Below are 22,605 nucleotides of genomic sequence, written 5' to 3' on the forward strand. Positions count from 1 at the left end.
AAGTTTACGTTGATATTTTGGACACTTTTCTTATCCCATCAATTGAAAGGATGTTTGGGGATGATGAAATCATTTCTCAAGATGATAATGCATCTTGCCATTGAGCAAAAACTGTGAAAACATTCCTTGCAAAAAGACACATAGGGTCAATGTCATGGCCTGCAAATAGTCCGGATCTTAATCCAATGGTGGCAGTTGAAGAAAATGGTCCATGACAAGGCTCCAACCTGCAAAGCTGATCTGGCAACAGCAATCAGAGAAAGTTGGAGCCAGATTGATGAAGAGTACTGTTTGTCACTCATTAAGTCCATGCCTCAGAGACTGCAAGCTGTTATAAAAGCCAGAGGTGGTGCAACAAAATACTAGTGATGTGTTGGAGCGTTCTTTTGTTTTTCATGATTCCATAATTTTTTCCTCAGACTTGAGTGATTCCATATTTTTTTCCCTCTGCTTGGTCTAAAAAAGTAACCGTTACTGACTGCCACAATTTTTTTTTTCTTGATTTCTTATAGTGTTTCTTAAAGCCAGAAAGTTGCCATTTGAAATGACTTGAGTTTTGTGTCATGTCTGTGATCTGCTTTTTTTCTACAAAATTAAAACAACTGAATGAACATCCTCCGAGGCCGGTGATTCCATAATTTTTGCCAGGGGTGTGTGTATATATATATATATATATACACGAGGTCTGTCAATAAAGTATAGGTCCTTTTTATTTTTTCAAAAACTATATGGATTTCATTCATATGTTTTTATGTCAGACATGCCTGAACCCTCGTGCGCATGCGTGAGTTTTTCCACGCCTGTCGGTGACGTCATTCGCCTGTGAGCACTCCTTGTGGGAGGAGTCGTCCAGCCCCTCGTCGGAATTCCTTTGTCTGAGAAGTTGCTGAGAGACTGGCGCTTTGTTTGATCAAAATCTTTTCTAAACCTGTGAGACACATCGAAGTGGACACGGTTCGAAAAATTAAGCTGGCTTTCAGTGACAATTTTAACCGCTGATGAAAGATTTTGAGGTGATACTGTCGCTTTAAGGACTTCCCACGGTGCGAGAAGTTGCGCAGCGCTCTCAGGCGCCGTCGTCAGCCTGTTTCAAGCTGAAAACCTCCACATTTCAGGCTCTATTGATCCAGGACGTCTGGAAAAACACCTCTGTTGGAAGCCTTAAGGACAAGTTGGAACATGTCCAGCTGTTAAACAATTTCTCATATACTCACTCCACTGAAAGCCATCAAAAGCCGCCTGAATTTTACAAATGGTTATCAACACGGAGGTGTTTTTCCTGTGCCGCCGCACCGCGCCGGCTGCATCCCGACGCGCGGACCCGTTCGCACGTCTTTCATTAAAAATATCTCCTTTAACAGTGGAATCTCTCATCAGCCGTTAAAATTTTCACTGAAAACCAGCTTAATTTTTCGAACCGTGTCCACTTCGATGTGTCTCACAGGTTTAGAAAAAATTTTGATCAAACAAAGCGCCAGTCTCTCAGCAACTTCTCAGACAAAGGAATTCCGACGAGGGGCTGGACGACTCCTCCCACAAGGAGTGCTCAAAGGCGAATGACGTCACCGACAGGCGTGGAAAAACTCACATGCGCACGAGGGTTCAAGCATGCCTGACATAAAAACATATGAATGAAATCCATATAGTTTTTGAAAAAAATAAAAAGGACCTATGCTTTATTGACAGCCCTCGTATACACACACACTTTTAGTCTGTTATTTCTTTGAATGTGCATGTCGAACTGGTTTGAATCAGTTTTACCACTCAGAACAAAGAGATTGAGGTTACAATATAAATCATATGTCCCGTTATCGTGCGGGTTATGAGCAGGGGATGGGACCTCCCCTGAATGCCCACGGGGACCAATAAGGGAAGGATTTTGCAAAATAAGATCCGCCTTTGTTACGCCCTTGTTGTGCTTTATACAAACTGTTTGTGTCCATTGTTCGGGGTTCTGAACGGATGGATCTCCTGTGTGACAGACGTTCTTCAGAATCCAGGCCTGATTTTCCACCGTGACTTTGAATAAATATAAAAGTGTGAAATAGTTTGAGTTTGCACTTTTGATTTGCTGTATTTTTCCCCAGTGTTTGCTTCTGTTTTGCGCCTATGTCATGCTGTACTACAGCAATTTCAAATGGATACATATAAATAAAGCTGGCATGCTAAAACCAAGTAATCTGTGTAGATTTGCCAACATTACAACATAAAAATTATTTTCCAAAAATAAAGCTTTTGGTAATCGACTCAATGCAACATCTATTACCACCAAAATAACTTAATGAGGACAGTAAACATACAACAAACCATCAACCATGCAAAAGAGCTGAGTCACCACCATGCTAAATGCAGCTAGCGGGCAGCGAGTGGGGAAGTGGTTCAGTATGGGAGCCAGGTGATAAACCCGTTCCATATACATAAAAAAAAAAAACTACAACCATCACTGATGATAGCTGGGAAATGATTCAGAATGTGAGACTGGTTAGTATTGTGAAGCAATGGTTCACAGTCTCTGTTGGGTGGGTTTGGGTTCTGGTTAGTCAGAGGATAAGATGGATCCATGCAGTCATTCCAGGAAGAGGAGGATGTGCAGCACAATCATTTGGGAATTATAAAACTTACTTCCTGTGGGGAAGGGTCTTGAAATAGGAGAGCCCCAAATGTCAGACTCTGATACAACCACTATGTTCAGGAAAGGACAGAACAGGCTGTGTCAGGGGCAGTACCACCAGTACACCAGGACCCATTTTCTAAACCCCCCCCCCCCCCCACCCCCAAAAAAAATTATCGCGAAATAAGCACAAAACGTCCTGGAGCTGAGAAGACAGAGAAGCATATGCAAAAACAGTAGAGCCAATTCTGAACTAATATGTGTGTGTGTGTACATATATGTACACACATAGTCAATCAATTTTGGAGTAAAGGTTTCCTCATCCTTTGTCAACAGCATTGCAGGTGATGATGATGATGACGAACTGTCAGAGCTGTCATGGGTGACTTGTTGGCTTCCCTCACTTGTCTCCTTGCATGGTCATTCAGTTTTTGATAACTGCCAACTCCAGATAAATCTACCATAGCATTGCATACTTTTTGTATTTCTTAATAATTGTAAAATTTTCATGTATCTGTCCCCTGAACTGTCTGAAGAAAGCTGTCTGTAATCGTGATGACCTGTATTAACAATAGCAATTATACAGTTGTATGCAAAAGGTTGGGCACCCCTGATAATTTTCATGATTTTACTTTATAAATCATTGGTTGTCTGGATCATAAATTTCAGTTAAATATATCATATAGCAGACGAACACACTGATATTTGAGAAGTGAAATGAAATTTCTAGTATTTACAGAAAGTGTGCAATAATTATTTAAACAAAATTAGGCAGGTGCATAAATTTGGGCACCCTTGTCATTTTATTGATTTAAATACATTTGGCACTAATTATTTAAACACAAAATTGGTCTGTTAAGCTCACTGACCCTTGACCTCCTTACACAGGTGAATCCAATCATGAGAAAAGGTATTTAAGGTGGCCATTTGCAAATGTTTCCCCTCTTTGCATCTCACAGTTTCCACTGTGAGGAACATAGTGAGGAAATGGAAGACCACAGGCACAGTACTAGTTAAGGCCCGAAGTGGTAGGCCAAGAAAAATGTCAGATAAACTGAAGCAAAGGATGGTGAGAACAGTCATAGTCAACCCACAGACCTGCTCCAAAGACCTACAACAAGATCTTGCTGCAGATAGTGTCTCTGTGCGTCGTTCAACTATACAGCGTACTTTCAACAAGGAGACACTGGATGAGAAAGTAATGCAGAGGAAACCTTTTTTGGGTACACGCCACAAACAGAGTCACTTGAGGTATGCTAAAGCACATTTGGACAAGCTAGCTTCATTTTGGAATAATGTGCTGTGGACTGATGAAACTAAAATTGAGTTATTTGGACATAACAAGGGGCAGTATGCATGGCTGAAAAAGAACACAGCATTCCAAGATAAACACTTGCTACCTACAGTAAAATTTGGAGCTTGTTCCATCATGCTGTGGGGAGATACTGTGAATCTTGTTAAAGTTGAGGGTCACATGGATTCCAGTCAATATCAGCAGATTCTTGAGAACAATGTTCAAGAATCAGTGACAAAGTTGAAGTTGTGCCGGGTTGTTTAGGGTTGTTTAGGGTTGTTGTCTTTCAACAAGAGAACAACCCTAAACACTGCTCAAAATCTGCTAAGGCATTCATGCAGAGGAACAAGTACAACGTTCTGGAATGGCCATCTCAGTCCCCAGACCTGAATATTATTGAAAATCTGTGGTGTGATCTTAAGCGGGCTGTCCATGCTCGAAAACCAACAAACCTGAGATGTTTTGTAAAGAAGAATGGTCCAAAATACCTTCAACCACAATCCAGACTCTCATTGGAAGTGTTTAGAGGCTGTTATTTTTGCAAAAGGAGGATCTACTAAATACTGATGTATTTTTCTGTTGGGGTGCCCAAATTTATGCACCTGCCTAATTTTGTTTAAAGAATTATTGCACACATTCTGTAAATCCTATAATCTCCATTTCACTTCTCAAATATCACTGTGTTTGTCTGCTATATGATATATTTAACTGAAATTGCTGATGCAAACAACCAATGATTTATAAAGGAAACCCATGGAAATCATCAGGGGTGCCAAAACTTTTACATACAACTGTATTTAGCACTTGTATTGCCTCTGAAAATGGAGGGACTGTGTAGAAAAATGTCTGCAATTCCTAAAATGTTAATGTGATATTTTTTGTTAAACCCTTTGAAATACAACAGAATTGATCACCAGTTGACCTGAGACAAGTCTGGGCTGGATGTTAGAACATTTCCAAGGCACAAACATCTCTTGGCAATCCTTCAAAAGCAATAAACAAGAAACAGAAATAATATAATTTTTTTTATTTCATTCCCAACATGTTGTAGAGATTTATTTTCACTTCAAGACTAAAGTATAATTTTAATGTTATTTCTTTAATACAGTAAAATGAGTAAAATCCTCTCCGTCACTGGTGTCGTGCAGAGCAGTTTGTTTGTCTGAATAAATGCATGAATGGTATCTGGGCCACGATGCTGCCTGGCACAGCGGTTGCATAACAGCTAAGTGCGCCTGCATCACTGAATTCTGCAGCACTGGACAAGAGCAGAATCTACATATTAACATGCAGTGCTGCACACATTTAAAGACAGACAGTGTGTTTGTGAATCCACAGCTGTAGAATGAGCCTGAGGAAAGAATAATATTAGAAAAAAAGGCGACATTAGAAGCATCAGCTGTCAGCCTCAGAGAAGAAAACTATGCTGGAAAAAATAAATTATACTGCTAAAAACCAATGCACACAATCAGACACACAGTGTGAGACAGACACTCATTTTTCTCTGAAAAGAAAAGGGGTGTGGGGGGGTGTGGGTGGGGAACAGCAGCAGCACACACAAGACATTAAAGAAAATTGTTACCTTCAGGTTTCTGTTCTCCGAAGGCTGTTTCCAAAGGAGGACCGAATAAAGCAGTGGTGTCTTCTGGGACAGCTGCTTGTTGACTGCTGGACAAAAGGAAGGTATTATTTCATGTACTTTATGGCCTCATTTGAATTAAATTGCACAAGCAATATATAACTAACATAACAAAGCACAGGTGTTGCCTGTGACAAATGAAATGGGATGATCATTGTTTTCTAACCGCCTAATGACAAGATGTATTTGTTCACAAGTAAGGGCCCCTTCACACACAGTGCGAACTTTGGACGAAGTGCACACTTAGTGCGCATGACGCAGGAATCTTGTACAAACTGTGTAATGTCATACCTGCCTCCAACGCCTCATACACATGTTGTTACAACTATTCACACACACAAGCACCTGAAAGACAGAGTGTGCGCTGTGCGAACCCACACACCCTCTCGTGGCAGGTGCCGGCCAAATTCCAGGTGACACACACGAACATCTAACACCACTCACATGGCACTTAGAAAATGTGTGGCCAGTCGCACTCTTGGCACAACAAGAGACTGCAGACAATCACTGTTGTACTGCTGTGAAATTTTTCTAAGTACCCCACGAGTGTGACTTTGCAAACACACACTGACACGTGGGTGTGTGCACTCCACTCACAGGAGGCGTGACTGAAGCAGCTGTGGTTATCTATCATTCTGGACATTCCAGCTACACAACATCTACTGTGTTTGGACAGTCATGGACCAACAACTGTCCACTGTGAAGCACATGTGTCTGATTGCTGTATTTACGTGGACATAAATAAAAACATATATCGCCGTGGTGGCGACAATCTGCAGCAAGCAAGCGCGCGCATGGAGGGGACACTGACAGCCCCCCAGGTTGAAATGGACCGTCAGATCAGAACACGCAGCGAGTGATCTGACCATCACTTCACCCACGTGAGCTCTGTTTAACATGACGAGGTGTCTGTGCTGCGGCACACCGTCCATAAGACACGCGTGTTGGGTTATAACACGCGCACGGCCGACTGGACACACCCGACCAGCAGATGTGGACATCAGAGCACACTGGTTCTCATTCATGTCATTTCATGACTGTATGTCTGTGACCATGGGTCATCATCAGAGGAACAGACAGATCATATTTGTATTGCTCACTTGATAAATGCTGTGTTTTTATATGGTGTGAGATTTTAATTTTTTTTTGCAATACTTCCATGCCCTTCCTGATATAAGTAACCAAATGGATTAATGGGATTATTGACCATCAGATGATTAAAGATAAACCTCTTAAATCATTCTAAAGTCAGTTTTAAGCAGAAACGAGGCAAAATTCTGTGACGCTTTGAAATGACCGGCGCGCAGTGAACGCATCGGCTAGCAGCTCCTTTTAGCTGTGGTGCTCTGATCACTTCCACGGCCTTTTATGATAAAATAATGATGAATTTATGTGGAAATAATTGTTGTACAAAAGCTTTGGATATCTGTCACTGAGACAGATGATTGGAGTGCAGTTTGAAGCAGAAACGACGTGTTAATCCATGAACCATGGGTAATGATGCATGCGCAGATGTAAAAGGTGGACCTATTTTTAAGGGGGGACCGTTCAGTCGGCGACACCAGCATAAAAAAAAAACGTGCCAAATCAGCATGCACATCCACCTTGGATTTGCTGTGGCGAACCAGAGTGAAAACAAGGTAGAAGCCGAAAGGACTTACTAGACGTATAACACTCACCCCCCTCCCTTTTTTGGTTATTAATAGAAAACCAATAATACATCCAGCACAATTTCTACAATTTTTTTTTTTTTTGGCAGCTCCTGTTTCACTCACGAACACCACAGTGGATCTAGTTTGGCTCCACATGTTCATTTGGAATAGGATTTTACAAAAGTTAACCTTCCTGATGGAACTCTAGGTGGCTTTGAACCATGAACCTTCTTGTTGGGAGGCAACAAACAAGATGCAAAAAATAAATTAAGCTGCACGTGCATAGTGTTTAATTTTATTTCATGATAAAAAAGGGTTTATGTGCTGATAACGTACCAAGATAATAAGATGAATTTGACACTGATTTAATTAAATGTATACACTATGGAGTGCTCAGATTAATGAGCAGACGTGACGGAAACAGTGAAGCACATACCCAGGGTTTTGCGGTGCTGGTGTGGGCGTCACCATGGGAACAATGGGAACGGCACGTCGTGGTCGAGGAATCTCGTCAACTGAAAGCACAAATTATAACCTCATGACTCTCACAAGAAGTTCGCGTGATTCACAGTTACGAAAACTGAGCAGGCCGACAGTAACTACAAGAAGACTGATACTTACTGGAGGCGTTTGTTTTCAAACCCTGTAACAAAAAGAAATTTATAAGTATAAAAGCCAAAACGTGTCCCAAAGACAAGACATACAAATTTATATTTGTGGTTTTGTAATTGATAACACCCTTCTTCATTCATACAAGTTGTGACTTCATTGAATCGTTATATTAATGGAGATTTTAAAAATTGTGTGGTTTAAGGAGAAAAATGCTGGAAGATGTACACCAGTGAAGGTCAGGAGAAGAACCGCAGCCTCAGGATGATTTAATGCAATCAGACGAGTGGAGTCTCTAATGAACAGAAACATAGCTAATCTGGCAGTACAACAAAAATGGGAAGAAATCAGAAATTCTCTGAATTTGAAAGGTACAGACTGGTGTCGTATTAAAGGAGAAACTTAAATACAACCCCAATTCCAATGAAGTTGGGATGTTGTGTAAAATGTAAATAAGAACAGAATTCCAACTTCACTGGAATTAGGGCTGTAAATGAAAAGAGAAACAATGGGCCCTTTGTTGGTAATCCATTGCATACTGTCTGTGTCCGCCAACATGTCACTATTTAAGTAGCGGGAAATAGTGCAAACAAGCATGCTGGGCAAAGCGTCACATTATTCAAAATGCATAACATATAATTAACCAATCAGCTTGCTGTCTGTCATTCTTTTTCATGGTTAGGGTGTGCTGGAAGCTGCTACGTTGCTATTCACAGACAAATATAGAAGTGAAGGGTTTTTCAGGTGAGGAAAGGGAGCACTCGTGACCACTATGGCACCCACTGTTTTGTATGAACAATGTAAATATAATAATAGAGCCTTTATTGTCATTGTACATATACATACATACAACAAAATTTGTCCTCTGCATTTAACCCATCCTAATTAGTTAGACACAATTCAACAACTAGGGGTAGTGGGCAGTCACAGTCCGGCGCCCGGGGACCAACTCTAGATGTAGAGACGCTGCCTTGGTCAGGGGCAGAGAAAGGAGCAGAACCTAAATAAGCATGTTGTGATTGTGGGAGGAAACCCACACAAACACGGGGAGAACATGCAAACTCCACATAGAACGGGCGGGAAGCGATCCCATGACCTTCTTGCTGTGAGGCATCTGTGCTAACCACTAAACCAACATGCTGCCAAGGGGGTGAATACTTTTGCAAGGCACTGCAGCAGCATAATTTTGTAATAATTATGTGTCTACCAAATAAATCTTGAGATATTTATCAGATTTACAAACTCTGGACATTAAAATTTTAATGGGGACAGATGACCTGAATAAGAAAGTTTATTAGGCCTATTTAATTCAATTCATGACCAAAATGCAAAATGCAACACAAGCAGAAACTACACAGATCGCAAAAAATAAATAAAACGTAACTGATGCCTAACATTCTCAAACTAAGGTCAGTAATAACAGAGAAACCTATTTTTTCTACATCTTTTGAATTACAATATTATAATAATTAAAAGATGCTATGAAGGGGTTTTTGCCAGTAGATGTCGCATTTATGCCACACTTCAGGACATAAGCAAAGCTTCCCTCCTCTGCTTCTCCTCAACTCCCTGCACTGTCATGGTGTAGCAAACATGGTGTCTAACCAGATCCTTACTCTGGATGGCATTACTCTGACCTCTAGTAATACTGAGAGACATCTTGGAGTCATTTTTGATCAGGATATGTCATTCAATGCGCATATTAAACAAATATGTAGGACTGCTTTTTTGCATTTGCGCAATATCTCTAAAATTAGAAAGGTCTTGTCTCAGAGTGATGCTGAAAAACTAATTCATGCATTTATTTCCTCTAGGCTGGACTATTGTAATTCATTATTATCAGGTTGTCCTAAAAGTTCCCTGAAAAGCCTTCAGTTAATTCAAAATGCTGCAGCTAGAGTGCTGACAGGGACTAGAAGGAGGGAGCATATCTCACCCATATTGGCCTCTCTTCATTGGCTTCCTGTTAATTCTAGAATAGAATTTAAAATTCTTCTTCTTACTTATAAGGTTTTGAATAATCAGATCCCATCTTATCTTAGGGACCTCATAGTACCATATCACCCCAATAGAGCGCTTCGCTCTCAGACTGCAGGCTTACTTGTAGTTCCTAGGGTTTGTAAGAGTAGAATGGGAGGCAGAGTCTTCAGCTTTCAGGCTCCTCTCCTGTGGAACCAGCTCCCAATTCAGATCAGGGAGACAGACACCCTCTCTACTTTTAAGATTAGGCTTAAAACTTTCCTTTTTGCTAAAGCTTATAGTTAGGGCTGGATCAGGTGACCCTGAGCCATCCCTTAGTTATGCAGCTATAGACTTAGACTGCTGGGGGGTTCCCATGATGCACTGAGTGTTTCTTTCTCTTTTTGCTCTGTATGCACCACTCTGCATTTAATCATTAGTGATTGATCTCTGCTCCCCTCCACAGCATGTCTTTTTCCTGGTTCTCTCCCTCAGCCCCAACCAGTCCCAGCAGAAGACTGCCCCTCCCTGAGCCTGGTTCTGCTGGAGGTTTCTCCCTGTTAAAAGGGAGTTTTTCCTTCCCACTGTTGCCAAGTGCTTGCTCACAGGGGGTCGTTTTGACCGTTGGGGTTTTTCCGTAATTATTGTATGGCCTTGCCTTGCAATGTAGGGCGCCTTGGGGCAACTGTTTGTTGTGATTTGGCGCTATATAAATAAAATTGATTTGATTTGACTGTCCACTGTATTGAGCAGAACAAACAGGAGTTGGAGTCTTTTAACAGGTCTCAATAGATATGTCTGCCTCTAGATGTCACAGCTGTACCACACTTCAAGATGTAAATAATAATACTAGTCTTTCAATGTGTAATAGGTTTCTATGTGGGAAAAGCTAGATGTATATGGACTGTTTTGACCACATTCTTGGCTAAAGGTATTTTTAACCACTAAATGTGATTTTTAATGCATCTTGAATAAAAAAAAAATCAACAGCTATGTCGTGAGCAACTCTTCATGAATATGCAAGGTCAACTGTTTCACATGGTAGGACTCGCATGCACTGAATGCACACCCATAAATCTCATATACTAGAAGTGCACATGCAACCAGACTGAGAATGTAAATAGGGGAGAGTAAAGCTCAGAGCACAGAGGGAGTGTTGCTTCATTCTCTGCACAGGACACCATTACGCCATAAATTTTTACACAGAAAATAGTTGTTTGCGTCTCCATTAATGTGTAAAATGTCATTCATAGCATCTTTATAATGAGAAAACATGTGAAGCTGTCCAAGATCTAGTATGAGAAAGTTGAAAGGCAAATTTTGTGAGACAACAGGACAACAATACCGCAAAATGCAGTGAGATTGGATATTCAAATTCACCAAGTGCTGGAAACCAGAAGGAAAACAGAACACAGAGCAAGACACAGACACAGCCAGTGATATGTGAGCAGATGGGAAGACAGCATCTGAAGTGAGACATCAAAGAGTCCCGCTGTTAAAAAGTGCTAATTTCCTGGCAAGATGAAACCCACTGACAAAAAAACAACAACAATCTGGGGGTAAAAATAGTCTAAATTCCAAATTGTCTCAGAATTTTAAGGCATTATTTGAGCCACTGATTCCCCGCCTGTGGAGTCTTCAGAATAAGTGAGAAGGAAACGAGCACCAACAGCATGAGACTCATTAATCACAGAGGGAATTCAAACACTTACCGGACTACGTCTCTGTGACCAGCAAAAAGGAAGAGAGAAGAGATACCTGGTCAGAGAGTGACAAATCAGTAAAACAGACATCATGTGTTCATCTTGGCTCTGCTAACGTTTGGCCGTGTCCTCAAAACGACATGTTTAGAAAAAGGGCACTGTATCCTTGTGTTCCGAGGGCACAGAAACGGCCCGCGTGAGTTTAAAGCAGTTGTGAGTTTAAGTGCTTAAAGTCACGTGTAATTAATCAAGTGGGCGGCGGGTAAACAGCTGGAGATGACTTAAACATCTGTGATCCGTGTTCATGTTGATACACACTGGCAGCGAGGAAGAAGTGAAGCAGTTCAGTTTGCTCATAAAATACGTTCAGCCAATTCTGTAATACTGGCTGAGATGGTAAATGTCTCTTTTTATGTCCACGGGGTAATTCATGTTTACATCTGCTCAACTGGTGCCACCAGTCTCTTTGATTTGCTGCTCGATCTGTTCATTTCTACAAAAAAAGTCTAGTGTCTGAGTCATACCCACCTTTTCTCTCTCAACACGTTTGTGTTTGCTGCAGTTGTACATTGAGCCCAGAGTGATTAAAATGACGTAACTGAGGATGAGTGTGCATGAGAAAGTATGAGAGTCACTGGATGGTTTAGAAGATGATGTCATCACTGGCCTCAGTCGGGCAATAGCAGTAAACAAACTGCTCCATGCTGGTTGACTCTGCATTCCACAATGCATATGAAAATTACAAATAACAGCATAAACATTTAACCTTTCTAAGCTTTTAGCTAAGATGTACTTTTTGGTGCACTGTCCATTGTGCTAAATAAATGGTAAATGGACTGCATTTATATAGCGCTTTTCCATCTGCATCAGATGCTCAAAGTGCTTTACACATCAATGCCTCACATTCACCCCGATGTGAGGCTGCTGCCATGCAAGGCGCTCACTACACAGCGGGAGCAATAGGGATTAAAGACCTCGCACAAGGGCCCTTATTGATTTTCCGGTCAGGCTGGGATGTGATCCGAGGATCCTCTGGTCTCAAGACCAACGCTTTTACCACTAGACCATCACCTATACAGTGATAGGACAAAATCCCAATGGACATATTCCCAGTGGACAGATTCCCAACTCTTTGTTACAAAAGTGGACAAAATCCCAGTTTTGTGAATAAATATAAATACAAAATATAATAGGGTTAGGGTACTACATTAATGTAGGGTTAGGGTTCAAGTGAGCTGGGACTTTGGAATGAGACCCCCCCCTTCCCCCAAGTACATTTGTGGCATTTATTATGAAATATGAATATTTATTGTAACAACCTCATCTTCATAATGAAGACTTTATTTTTTTTTAAATGACATAATAATTGAATAATGTGAAAACGTATCTGTTTTTTTACATTAGTCACCTCTCACAGCATCTATTCTTCTGCTAGGCCCCAGAACTAATTAAAATGAGATTTAGGACGTCTTAGTCAGCGGAAACAACTCAACAGGCAGCGCATTTGTACTCAAACAAATTTGCAATAAAAATAACGAGTTGTAACAAAAGGCACATAATGTGCCTGTATGCAAAAACCACAAAGAAACCCACAGACACACTAAAAGGCCTACTGAGATGACTTCAGTGACATCTCAATAATCAGTATCAACAAAATGGGTTTTATCCCGTCCAACTGTTATGAGCACATGCAGGTGTAAAAAAGCAATAATAAAGAGACGGCGAGAAAGAATTAACGTAAAAATAAATGAACACGACAGCTGGCAAAGCAAAGGTTACCACACTTATCTACAGAGGTAAGCATTTAAAGGAATGGGACATACAGTACAAGCCATTAAAAAACTAAAATAAGTGGAATACTTTCAAAGGCCAGACAGGACAGTCAGCAGTCAATATCTGAGATGCAAAGTGTGTACAAAGTACAACACTGACATAATTCTGGTTTAATATTAATGTGCTTCCCTGTATTCAGTCACATTCTGAGTTTTTATTTGAAATAAACAATATATTGTCTTCAAAAGGTGATGGTCTAGTGGTTAAGCGTTGGGCTTGAGACCAGAGGATCCTTGGTTCAAATCCCAGCCTGATGTGAAAAAAATCACTAGGGGCCCTTGGGCAACGTCCTTAATCCCTAGTTGCTCCCGGTGTGTAGTGAACGCCTTGTATGGCAGCACCCTGACATCGGGGAGAATGTGAGGCATTATTGTAAAGCGCTTTGAGCATCTGATGCAGATGGAAACGTGCTATATAAATGCAGTCCATTTACCATTTAAAAAGGTCTGTATGAATCCCATTTGCACAATATGTCAACGCTGCTGTGAGGATTAAGTCTGTTAAATACGAGGTCTGTTAGAAAAGTATCAGACCTTTTAATTTTTTTCAAAAACCATATGGATTTGAATCACGTGTGATTGCATCAGCCAAGCTTGAAACTTCGTGCACATGCGTGAGTTTTTTCACGCCTGTCGGTTGCGTCATTCGCCTGTGAGCAGGCTTTATGTGAGCACTGGTCCACCCCTCTCGTCGAATTTTTATTGTGAATAAATGTCTGAACGATTTGGAGCTTTGCTGCATCAATTTTTTTCCAGAAACTGTGAGAGACCTCCAGGTGGACACCGTTCGGAAAATTAATATGGCTTTCAGGGACGATTTTATGGGGATTATACAGATTAAGGAGTGTTACTGCCGCTTTAAGGACGGCCCACAACTGCTGAGAGCGCGCCGCACTCCGAGCGCCGATCGACATGCTCAAACAACCAGATCATTTCCAGCGTGAAGGCTTTGTTGATCCGGGACCTCGTCTGACTTTCACAAAAGGCAGAAGGTGTGGACATCAGCATTTTTTCGGCACATTCCACTGTTACAGGAGTTTTTTTCATGGAAAGAAAAGCAGAGGGACGCACCACGGAGCCGTTCATTACGCGGGACAAAACCACCTCGGTGTTGGTCTCACAGGACGGCTTTGCGATGGCTTTCAGATGGATTCCGGTTGCTTTTCAGTCGTGTGATTATCCAATTGTGATTGTGCATGAGCTGGACATGCCCCAACATGTCCTGGAAGGCTTTATCACGGCGTTGCTTTGTGCCATGCGGCTCCACCGCTTTTCTTTCCATGAAAAAAAACTCCTGTAACAGTGGAATGTGCTGAAAAAGTGCTGATATCCACGCCTTCTGCCTTTTTGTGAAAGTCAGACAAGGTCCCGGAGGTAAACAAAGCCTTCACGTTGGAAATGATCTGGTTGTTTCAGCGGGGTCTGAGCATGTCGATTGGCGCTGGGAGCGCGCCGCGTTCTCAGCAGTTGTGGGCCATCCTTAAAGTGGCAGTAACACTCCTTAATCTGTATAATCCCCAGTGCTCACACAAAGCCTGCTCACAGGCGAATGACGCAACTGACAGGCGTGAAAAAACTCATGCATGTGCACGAAGGTTCAAGCTTGTCTGATGCAATCACACGTGATTCAAATCCATATGGTTTTTGAAAAAAATAAAAAGGTCCGATACTTTTCTAACAGACCTCATACATATTTCAGAAAATACGGGCTGGCTGATCCATTTCAGGCTCCTCAGTGCTTCTCAAGCTTCTTTTCAGGTTGTGCAAATAAGACATGGGCTTTATAAGAGCTTAATAATGTTGCACCCCAGAGATTTACTTGAAGTGGATTCTGGAGAGCCGTATATTCAAATGATGTTGGTTGTTGAGGGCTTTTGACACTATGAAATCATAAATATTAAAGGAAATGTAAGGACTTCAAAAAGTGAGAGGATTTAAGAGGGATGTTATCAGTGGACCTTGTCTTATCTTCATTTCTTTTTAATCAATTTTGGAATCAGAGTATCTTGATTTGCGACTATCTTGCACCAACACTAAGGTCGATGCTTTCAATGACTTGCTGAACTTCACACGTGCATTAGTGTGTGGTAAAAGTGTTGACCTTGTAGAGACTTATCTCAGCAGTGACATTCATGTCTCTGTGTCCTTGGTCTTTGAGATCGGGCAAAGCCTGGGAAGAGCTTATGGAGTCATGAGGTCATTTGACAGATGTGTTTGGTGATTCTAATATTGTAGCAAGAGAATAAAGGTCCAAACTTTTAGGGTCTTGGTGCTTCCTGTCTTGCTGTATTGTTGTGAGACATGGACAACCTGTGACCTAAGGCAACAACTAGATGTCTTTGGTACTTGGTCTCTTTGGAATGACTATGAAGCAAATTAACGGTTATTCAGAGAGGCTTAGATGAGGGTTATCACTTGCTTTGTGAGGGAAAGTCAGCTATGACATTTTGGCCATGTAATCCAGCATAAAGGTGCCTCTTTGTTGGGTGCACCAGTGGCTTGAAAAAGCCAAGGGGATGTCCACGTTTCATTTGGCTGGCACTTAAGAGGTTACTTTAAAGAACTGAGGATGAACTGGTAGTCTGCCTGGGTGGATCCAGAATAGTTCCATAGTATGGTGGATATGGCGCCATGCAACACCAGCACATGTTCCCAGAAGTGAACTGAGCATGGGCTGATTCTTACAGAATGGGCACCTACTGGGCACCTGAGTTGTCATCACTCAGGGGACAGCAGTGCCAGCCAGTGGCTAAAAAAATAAGGTAAGCAGCTAACAGTATAATAGGTCAAGTTAACAAGTTTACTTAAATGTATTGAGGTCAACATGCACGTCTACCTTTGCATGTAAACTGTCCATGCAAATGATCACTTGCAATCATGGCACTTTAATTACGTCATTCGCTTGCAGTGGCGTTTTCTTTCAAATTAAATAATGAGCTGATTATTCTTTTTTTTTTTTTTTTTTTGCGCCAAGTGAAAAGATGATCCCAAAACACAAAATACAGCTTGGGTTGAAAAACATGAAACTTCTCCTTTAAGCCCTGTTCACACAACATGATTCTGACATCTGTCCAAGATTGCACAATATATAGTTGTCATGATGAATCTTGACTATGTCATATCAACTCACAAGTCACCTCTACGGCAATACCATGACTTTATTATACAGATGACAATTCATCACAAATGAACCAAGAACCACTATAATTCAACACGACACCATCAAGACTATCATTGTACAGTCATGTATGGTCTTACTGCTCAACTTGACAAAAACATCCAAAAATACCCAAGACTGGCTTCAAAATGGCAGCAAGAGTAAGCAAGACTCTAAGGAAACAGCAAGAGCTATAAAGGTTTGACAGCAGTTCATGTTTACACTTTTAAATCTCTTGTAGTGGCATTTTGCACCATCAGGACCAATCATGAGTGATCAAGACCCAACAAGACTATATACAGGATCCACCACACTTTGATAATCGTGGTGATTTTATGGCAACATATTTTGTATGTATGTGGCTTTGACTGCATCTACCAGAACACAACATTTCAAAGCTTGAATATTAGTAGATTTTATTGATTTACTGCCAACACTTTTCACCAGTTTTATCTTTTTTTTTTATCTCTTCTATATGCTACAAAAGCAAAATATCACCAGCCTAACTCAAACAATAAGTAAGACCCAACTAATAACAGAAGCAAACTCAATATCATTCCTGCTCTAAGACGGTGTACCCATGTCACGCTTGCTATACACTCATGGGGTGATCATTGAATATCTATTGATACAACATCAAAGGGTTTTAAAACAACTCACGTCTACATATTAGACTAAGAATTTGTCATAATTGCACTGAGTATGCGGAAACAGAAGACGACCACAACAGCAAAGTATTCCACACCTGAATAGCCTGAAAGAGTTATTGAGGCTGGACTGAATTATTAAGATGTGAAACTCATATGATCACAACCAATATCACAGCACCACTGCCCAACATGCAGTTTCACTGAGCCCACTTTCCTATCTGAAATATTCAGGCTGGACACCCAAGCTAACTGTCCTCAGTTGTGAATGTATGAATTATGGACAACAGGCTCTAAATGTGTACAGCAATGAGACGTGTTGTTGGTCTTCAAGATGTCGCTCATTCAGGTAGCTTCACTTTTAACAGGAAATTGTTGTTACAAATACTAGAAACTGAAATTGGGTGCCCTTTTGGATAATTAGCTAATTATGCTGCTCAATGATTCTGAATTCAGGAAACATGCGGAAATGTTTCTGACTGGACCAGATACTCAACGTGATTGAATTATTGAAGCTGGGGAAAAGGCAACTGTGTCCCAGTACAATGGAGGAAAAAAAAACAGCCTCAATAAAATTAGATGCCAGAGATTTAAAGAAAAGATTGTCAGGTGTTCAAGAGATTCAGGCACAGGTTTTGCCACCAACCTCAGGTGCAGCGAAGTACCACTCACTACGTGTCTTCCATCAAATATGTCAATGGAAAGGAGGCAAGTTCATTCCAGTACAAACAAACCTGCCTCCAACTCCTGACCGCCTACTGAAAATTATTCACCAACTGTAAAACCGGATGCAGTACTTTGAAATGCACTTGTCTCGGGCACGGCCTTGAGTGTACATTTGCTTGTGGAGACTGGAAAGGCTCGAGCTGCTCTAATGCAATGGATCTGGACATTGTGAATGAAGTTGATGAATGAACAATCACAGAGCTTCAAAAAGTGTTTTGGTGACTTTGGAATCATCTCGCTCCAGGTTCTGTCTTATCTGGTACGAGGCGTACTTTTGGTTTAAGCCATATGTGCATAATTACAACCTCTTTAGGATTCTTACATGTGTTATCTGAACACCTCCTGATTTGACACTCATCTCAGATGTATTTGTTCCAAATTCTAAGCATTATGGTAAAATAGGTGTTCTTTTCAATAATGGTGATAATTAGCTAAATTATGATTACATAATTAGCTAATTATCCAAAAGGGCACCTGATTTTAGTTTCTAGTATTTCTAACAACACTACAGGTGAATCTGGATAGTATTTCAGTCCATCTTCTGATGACAGATACAAGATTTCCAGTTGTTTGACTGGTTCCTTTGATGTTCTGACCTAATTAACATAAATTAGCACATTTGGGCTCTTCCACCCCTTGTATTATTCTCTGTTTTTAGTATGTTATTCCTGGGGTGTATCAGAGGAGAATCCCACATAAAACATTTATTTTTTGCAATTAGTGGTGGGTCAAGTCTTTTCTCAGGGTGAAACTGGAGTTGCGTCAGGAAGGGCATCCGGCATAAAACTTGTGCCAATTACCAATGCGGATCTGGCTGTATCAGCTGTGGCGACCCCATCCTGAGACGGGAGCAGCCGAAATGACAACACAGTGGTGGGTCAGGTCGTAATATGACCGGACTAATAGTAGTGTATAATAACAGTGTATAGCTGCACGTCTGTCAGTCAATGCCAGAACAATAGCCTGAAGTACTAGAGGAATAGCAACATGTCTGGGTCTAGATCTCCAGAAACAGCCTTAATGTTAAGAAATTAAAGTCATGCTGGAAGTCATTAAGAGAAGGAATTTGATTTCCACCACTAATTCAGTTGGCTCATTCAAATATTTTTAGATTTTGATTCACCGTCAAATCTTGAGGTAATTGCTGACAGAAAGCAATAGATTTAGCTCGGCTGTTACCTCAACCAAGTTACAACTGTGGACACAAATTTACATGCATCTTAGTTTACAGTTAGCACATGTGCTGGATCACATATATAGACCCAGAGATGAGAGTAGCATTTAAATATGAAAATAAGTAAATAAACTCTGGCTCTGCTGTGGAGACCAGCTTACACAAGCTGGCTAGAACGGACTAACCCACACACACATATCTAGATGGTCTCTGTAGGTATGGGGACAAGATGACCTATATCAAGTCTGAGTCAAGACCAAGACCTTTAAAGATTGAGTGCAAGTCAAGACCAAGTCTTTGGATTTTGGACTAGTTGAGAGAAACTCAAGACCGAGTGTTCTGAGGAGGCAAGACTGAGACCTAAAAACACAAGTCTGAACTTACATTACATTCTGCACTATGGAATGTCCTATCAAATAAAGGGCCAGTTGACACACTGTGAATTAATTTATTGATTTTGTTATAATTTGTAATTCGTATGTTCATATTTTAGTCTGAGATTGAGTCAAGACAAGATGAAACTGAGTAAGTGAAAAGGTGAGACCACGACCGGACTCAAGTACTCCAAATAATTTGCTGCATAAACAAAAGCAAGTAGACAAACTGAAAATCTGGAATAGCGAATAAAACTGAAAGAAGTCTGTCTTGAAAGCATCATTTAAAAAAAAAAAAAAAAAAACTTCATGCGACTGCCTTATCACACCATTTCATTTATAAAATGGAATGGGTGCAGTAGCAGAACTCTAAGATTGAAAGTTTTTACCCAAAGGTGCATGTAAACCAATGTCCACAACTGACACAGATCAATAGGGGTGCCGGAAAAAAAAAATTGATTCACGTCTGAATCGCGATTCTTATTTATTAAGATTCTGAATCGATCCAAAATGTCAAAGAATCGATTTTTAAAAAGCATTTTTTAAACATTTTCTTGCTTACTCGCTGCGTGTACGGTTTGTCAGGCAACGGCCTCCGTACTGCAGCATCCTCGCGAGGGGAGGGTCCGATGTGCTTCAAACATTTGTGAGCTGCAGCTTAGCATGGCAGACAAAGAGCTAATTCAGCCAGCACCGTCTTTGCTGAAGGCAAATGTTTGGGCGCATTTTGGATTTTATTATTTGCTGCGTAAGAAGGAGCTTGACATGACTTATGCAGTGTGCAAAATTTGCAAAATTAAAGTCAAGTACTTCAGAAACACTTCAAATCCGCAAGCCCACATGCTACGCCATCACCTGGAGCTAAAAGAGGGGAGCAGCGGTCTCTGCTGACTACTGACCAGCGCACAATCCATCACTTCGTTAAACTGCCAGCCAACTCTGAACGAGCAAAGCAGATAAGTAAATTTACATCTTTAGAATCACTTGATTAACCTTGTAAAGCTGAATTTTCTTAAACATAAACATTTTTTAAGTAATATAACTATTTCTCAGAGCTCTTTCAATCGAAAATCGATTCTGAATCGAATTGTCACCCCAAGAAAAGGAATCGAATTGAATCGTGAGCTGTTGTAAGATTCACATCCCTACAGATCAAATTTCAATTTACGATTTATTTTCATTTATACAGTGCTAAATCACAACAACGTTGCCTCAAGGTGCTTCACACAAGTAAGGTCTAACCTTACCAAGCCCCAGAGCAACAATGGTAAGGAAAAACTCCCCAGAGGAAGAAACCTCAAGCAGACCAGACTCAAAGGGGTGACCCTCTGCTTGGGCCATGCTACAGACACAAATTACAAAACAATTCACAAAACGAACATACAGGAAGCACAGAACGGTTTCCGGAACAGATACCACACTCATCTCTGGATGTAGCTGCACCTCAAACAGAGAGAAAAGAAAAAAAGCAGAATCACACACACACTGAAACACTGCGATAAGGTAAAGACAATTTATTAACAAAAAGAGACCTGTTAATGCCACAGGAAGCATTAACCAAGACTCAATAAACACAAAGACCTCAATAACAAAATACAACTTAGGAAGAACATCGTAACAAAACAAAACCCAACACAGGCCCAATAAACATAGCACTGTAACGCAGGAAAAACCAACATAACAAACAAAGTCACAGTCCAAACAGCTGGCTCAGTGGAAACACAGAAAGGGACTGGAAGGAAAAACATATCTAGGGAATGACAGAAGGTCCAGGGAACAAGGAGTTAACAGGAGCTGACACACAAACACGAGAGAACAAGGAGCTGGGAAACTCTGAATGGCTCAGCAACAGATTACTCACTGAGAAGACCAAAAACACTCTGACAATGCACTTCAACAAAAACCTGCCCCGCGTGTCCGTTAGGAAGCCCTTTTAAAGCACCATGACTGTGATCAATGGGCTTCCTAATGAGCCACATGGGAAAGCAACGAATTACGCACAGGTGGAAGAAACATGACAAAAGAACAGACAGGAAGACAACAAAAGACAACAAACTCCACACAAACTCACAGGAGGGGAAGGCTACAAAAGTAAAAACTATGAGAGACAAACTAAACTAAACAGGCACTCGAGTAGAGAGGAGAGGAACCATCATGAGGGGAAACACACAGAACTCAAAAATACTATGAAATGACACATAAATCAGCCAGAGGAGTACCAAGACTACCGGGTGCTCTGATGTGGATATGGATCTTAACAACAACTGGATTTGACCTCTGGTGTTTGTTTGAGCATGTGATTTTATTTTTTTGAGGATTACTCAAAATCTTTATGTTGATTTATTCAACACCTGATAGAATACTCAATCCTATGAATCCCATTAACTGTTGGTGTTGGTTGAGGTTGGATGTGGATTCTGGATCATTTGGTATTTGCTTTTCCATCCTGAAATGGGGCACTGCCCCACTTTTAGTGAAATTTTTCAAACATTAAATGGTAAATGGGCTGCATTTATATAGCGCTTTTCCATCTAAATCACAAGCTCAAAGCACTTTACAGTGATGCCTCACATTCACCCAGTCACACACACACTGGTCTGGCTGGGGTTTGAACTGAGGATCCTCTGGTCTCAAGCCCAACACTTAACCATTAGACCATCGCCTGCCCAAATGGATCCCCATTAACACACTATCCGTCATGAACCCTGTATGCACCATAGTGTAGACCTAACAAATGGTCAACAAGCAAACTTTGCGACAGGGATGTAATGAAATACACATTTGTACAGCAGCTGTGCAAATGAAGTTGCTGCATTGTATGAAATAGCTGTTAACAGTGCAAAATGCGTGTCAATGTAACATGCTTGAAACATTCCTGTGGTGTGAATAGACATGAACACAGACAATATGCTGAATGGAGATGAGATGTATGCTGTTGATGGACGCCAATGAAGTAAAACTTACTCACCAGAGGAGACGGCATCAGCGCTATGTTGCCAATGGATGCTTTGAGCTCGTCAACTGAGGGGGCCAACACCACCCGATCAGACGGGAGAGGCTTAATCTTGATTTTGAATTTTTTTCGGTGGTCCTCCTCTTCTTCTGACTCATCAGAGGAGAAGAAGTGAGACTTCTTTAAGGTGGGTGGAAAGTGTCAAGGACAGCAAAGGTCCATCATTCAAACAGAAATTCATTCATTTATTATTCAACAGAAATGTAGGACCCTGT

At 41.0% G+C, this 22,605-nt stretch overlaps 1 protein-coding gene across 8 annotated transcripts in view; it reads right to left on the bottom strand.

Moving 5' to 3' along the window:
• sgip1a (SH3GL interacting endocytic adaptor 1a) overlaps positions 1-22,605 on the bottom strand; it is a 159,077-nt gene that overhangs the window by 41,546 nt on the left and 94,926 nt on the right. For 2 of the 8 annotated variants that reach the window (XM_034179580.1, XM_034179576.1), the window contains exons 7-12: positions 22,346-22,521; positions 11,477-11,488; positions 7,818-7,839; positions 7,637-7,711; positions 5,488-5,577; positions 2,623-2,682 (exon numbers count right to left, since the gene is read on the bottom strand). In XM_034179580.1, coding sequence (XP_034035471.1) covers positions 2,623-2,682; positions 5,488-5,577; positions 7,637-7,711; positions 7,818-7,839; positions 11,477-11,488; positions 22,346-22,521 — 435 coding nt within the window. Of the gene's footprint in view, positions 1-2,622; positions 2,683-5,487; positions 5,578-7,632; positions 7,712-7,817; positions 7,840-11,476; positions 11,489-22,345; positions 22,522-22,605 lie in introns of all 8 variants that reach the window. The other 6 variants (XM_034179578.1, XM_034179579.1, XM_034179577.1 and 3 more) reach the window with 6 other exon arrangements.

The sequence above is a fragment of the Thalassophryne amazonica genome, chromosome 10, assembly GCF_902500255.1.
Source record: "Thalassophryne amazonica chromosome 10, fThaAma1.1, whole genome shotgun sequence".
Lineage (NCBI taxonomy): Eukaryota > Metazoa > Chordata > Actinopteri > Batrachoidiformes > Batrachoididae > Thalassophryne > Thalassophryne amazonica.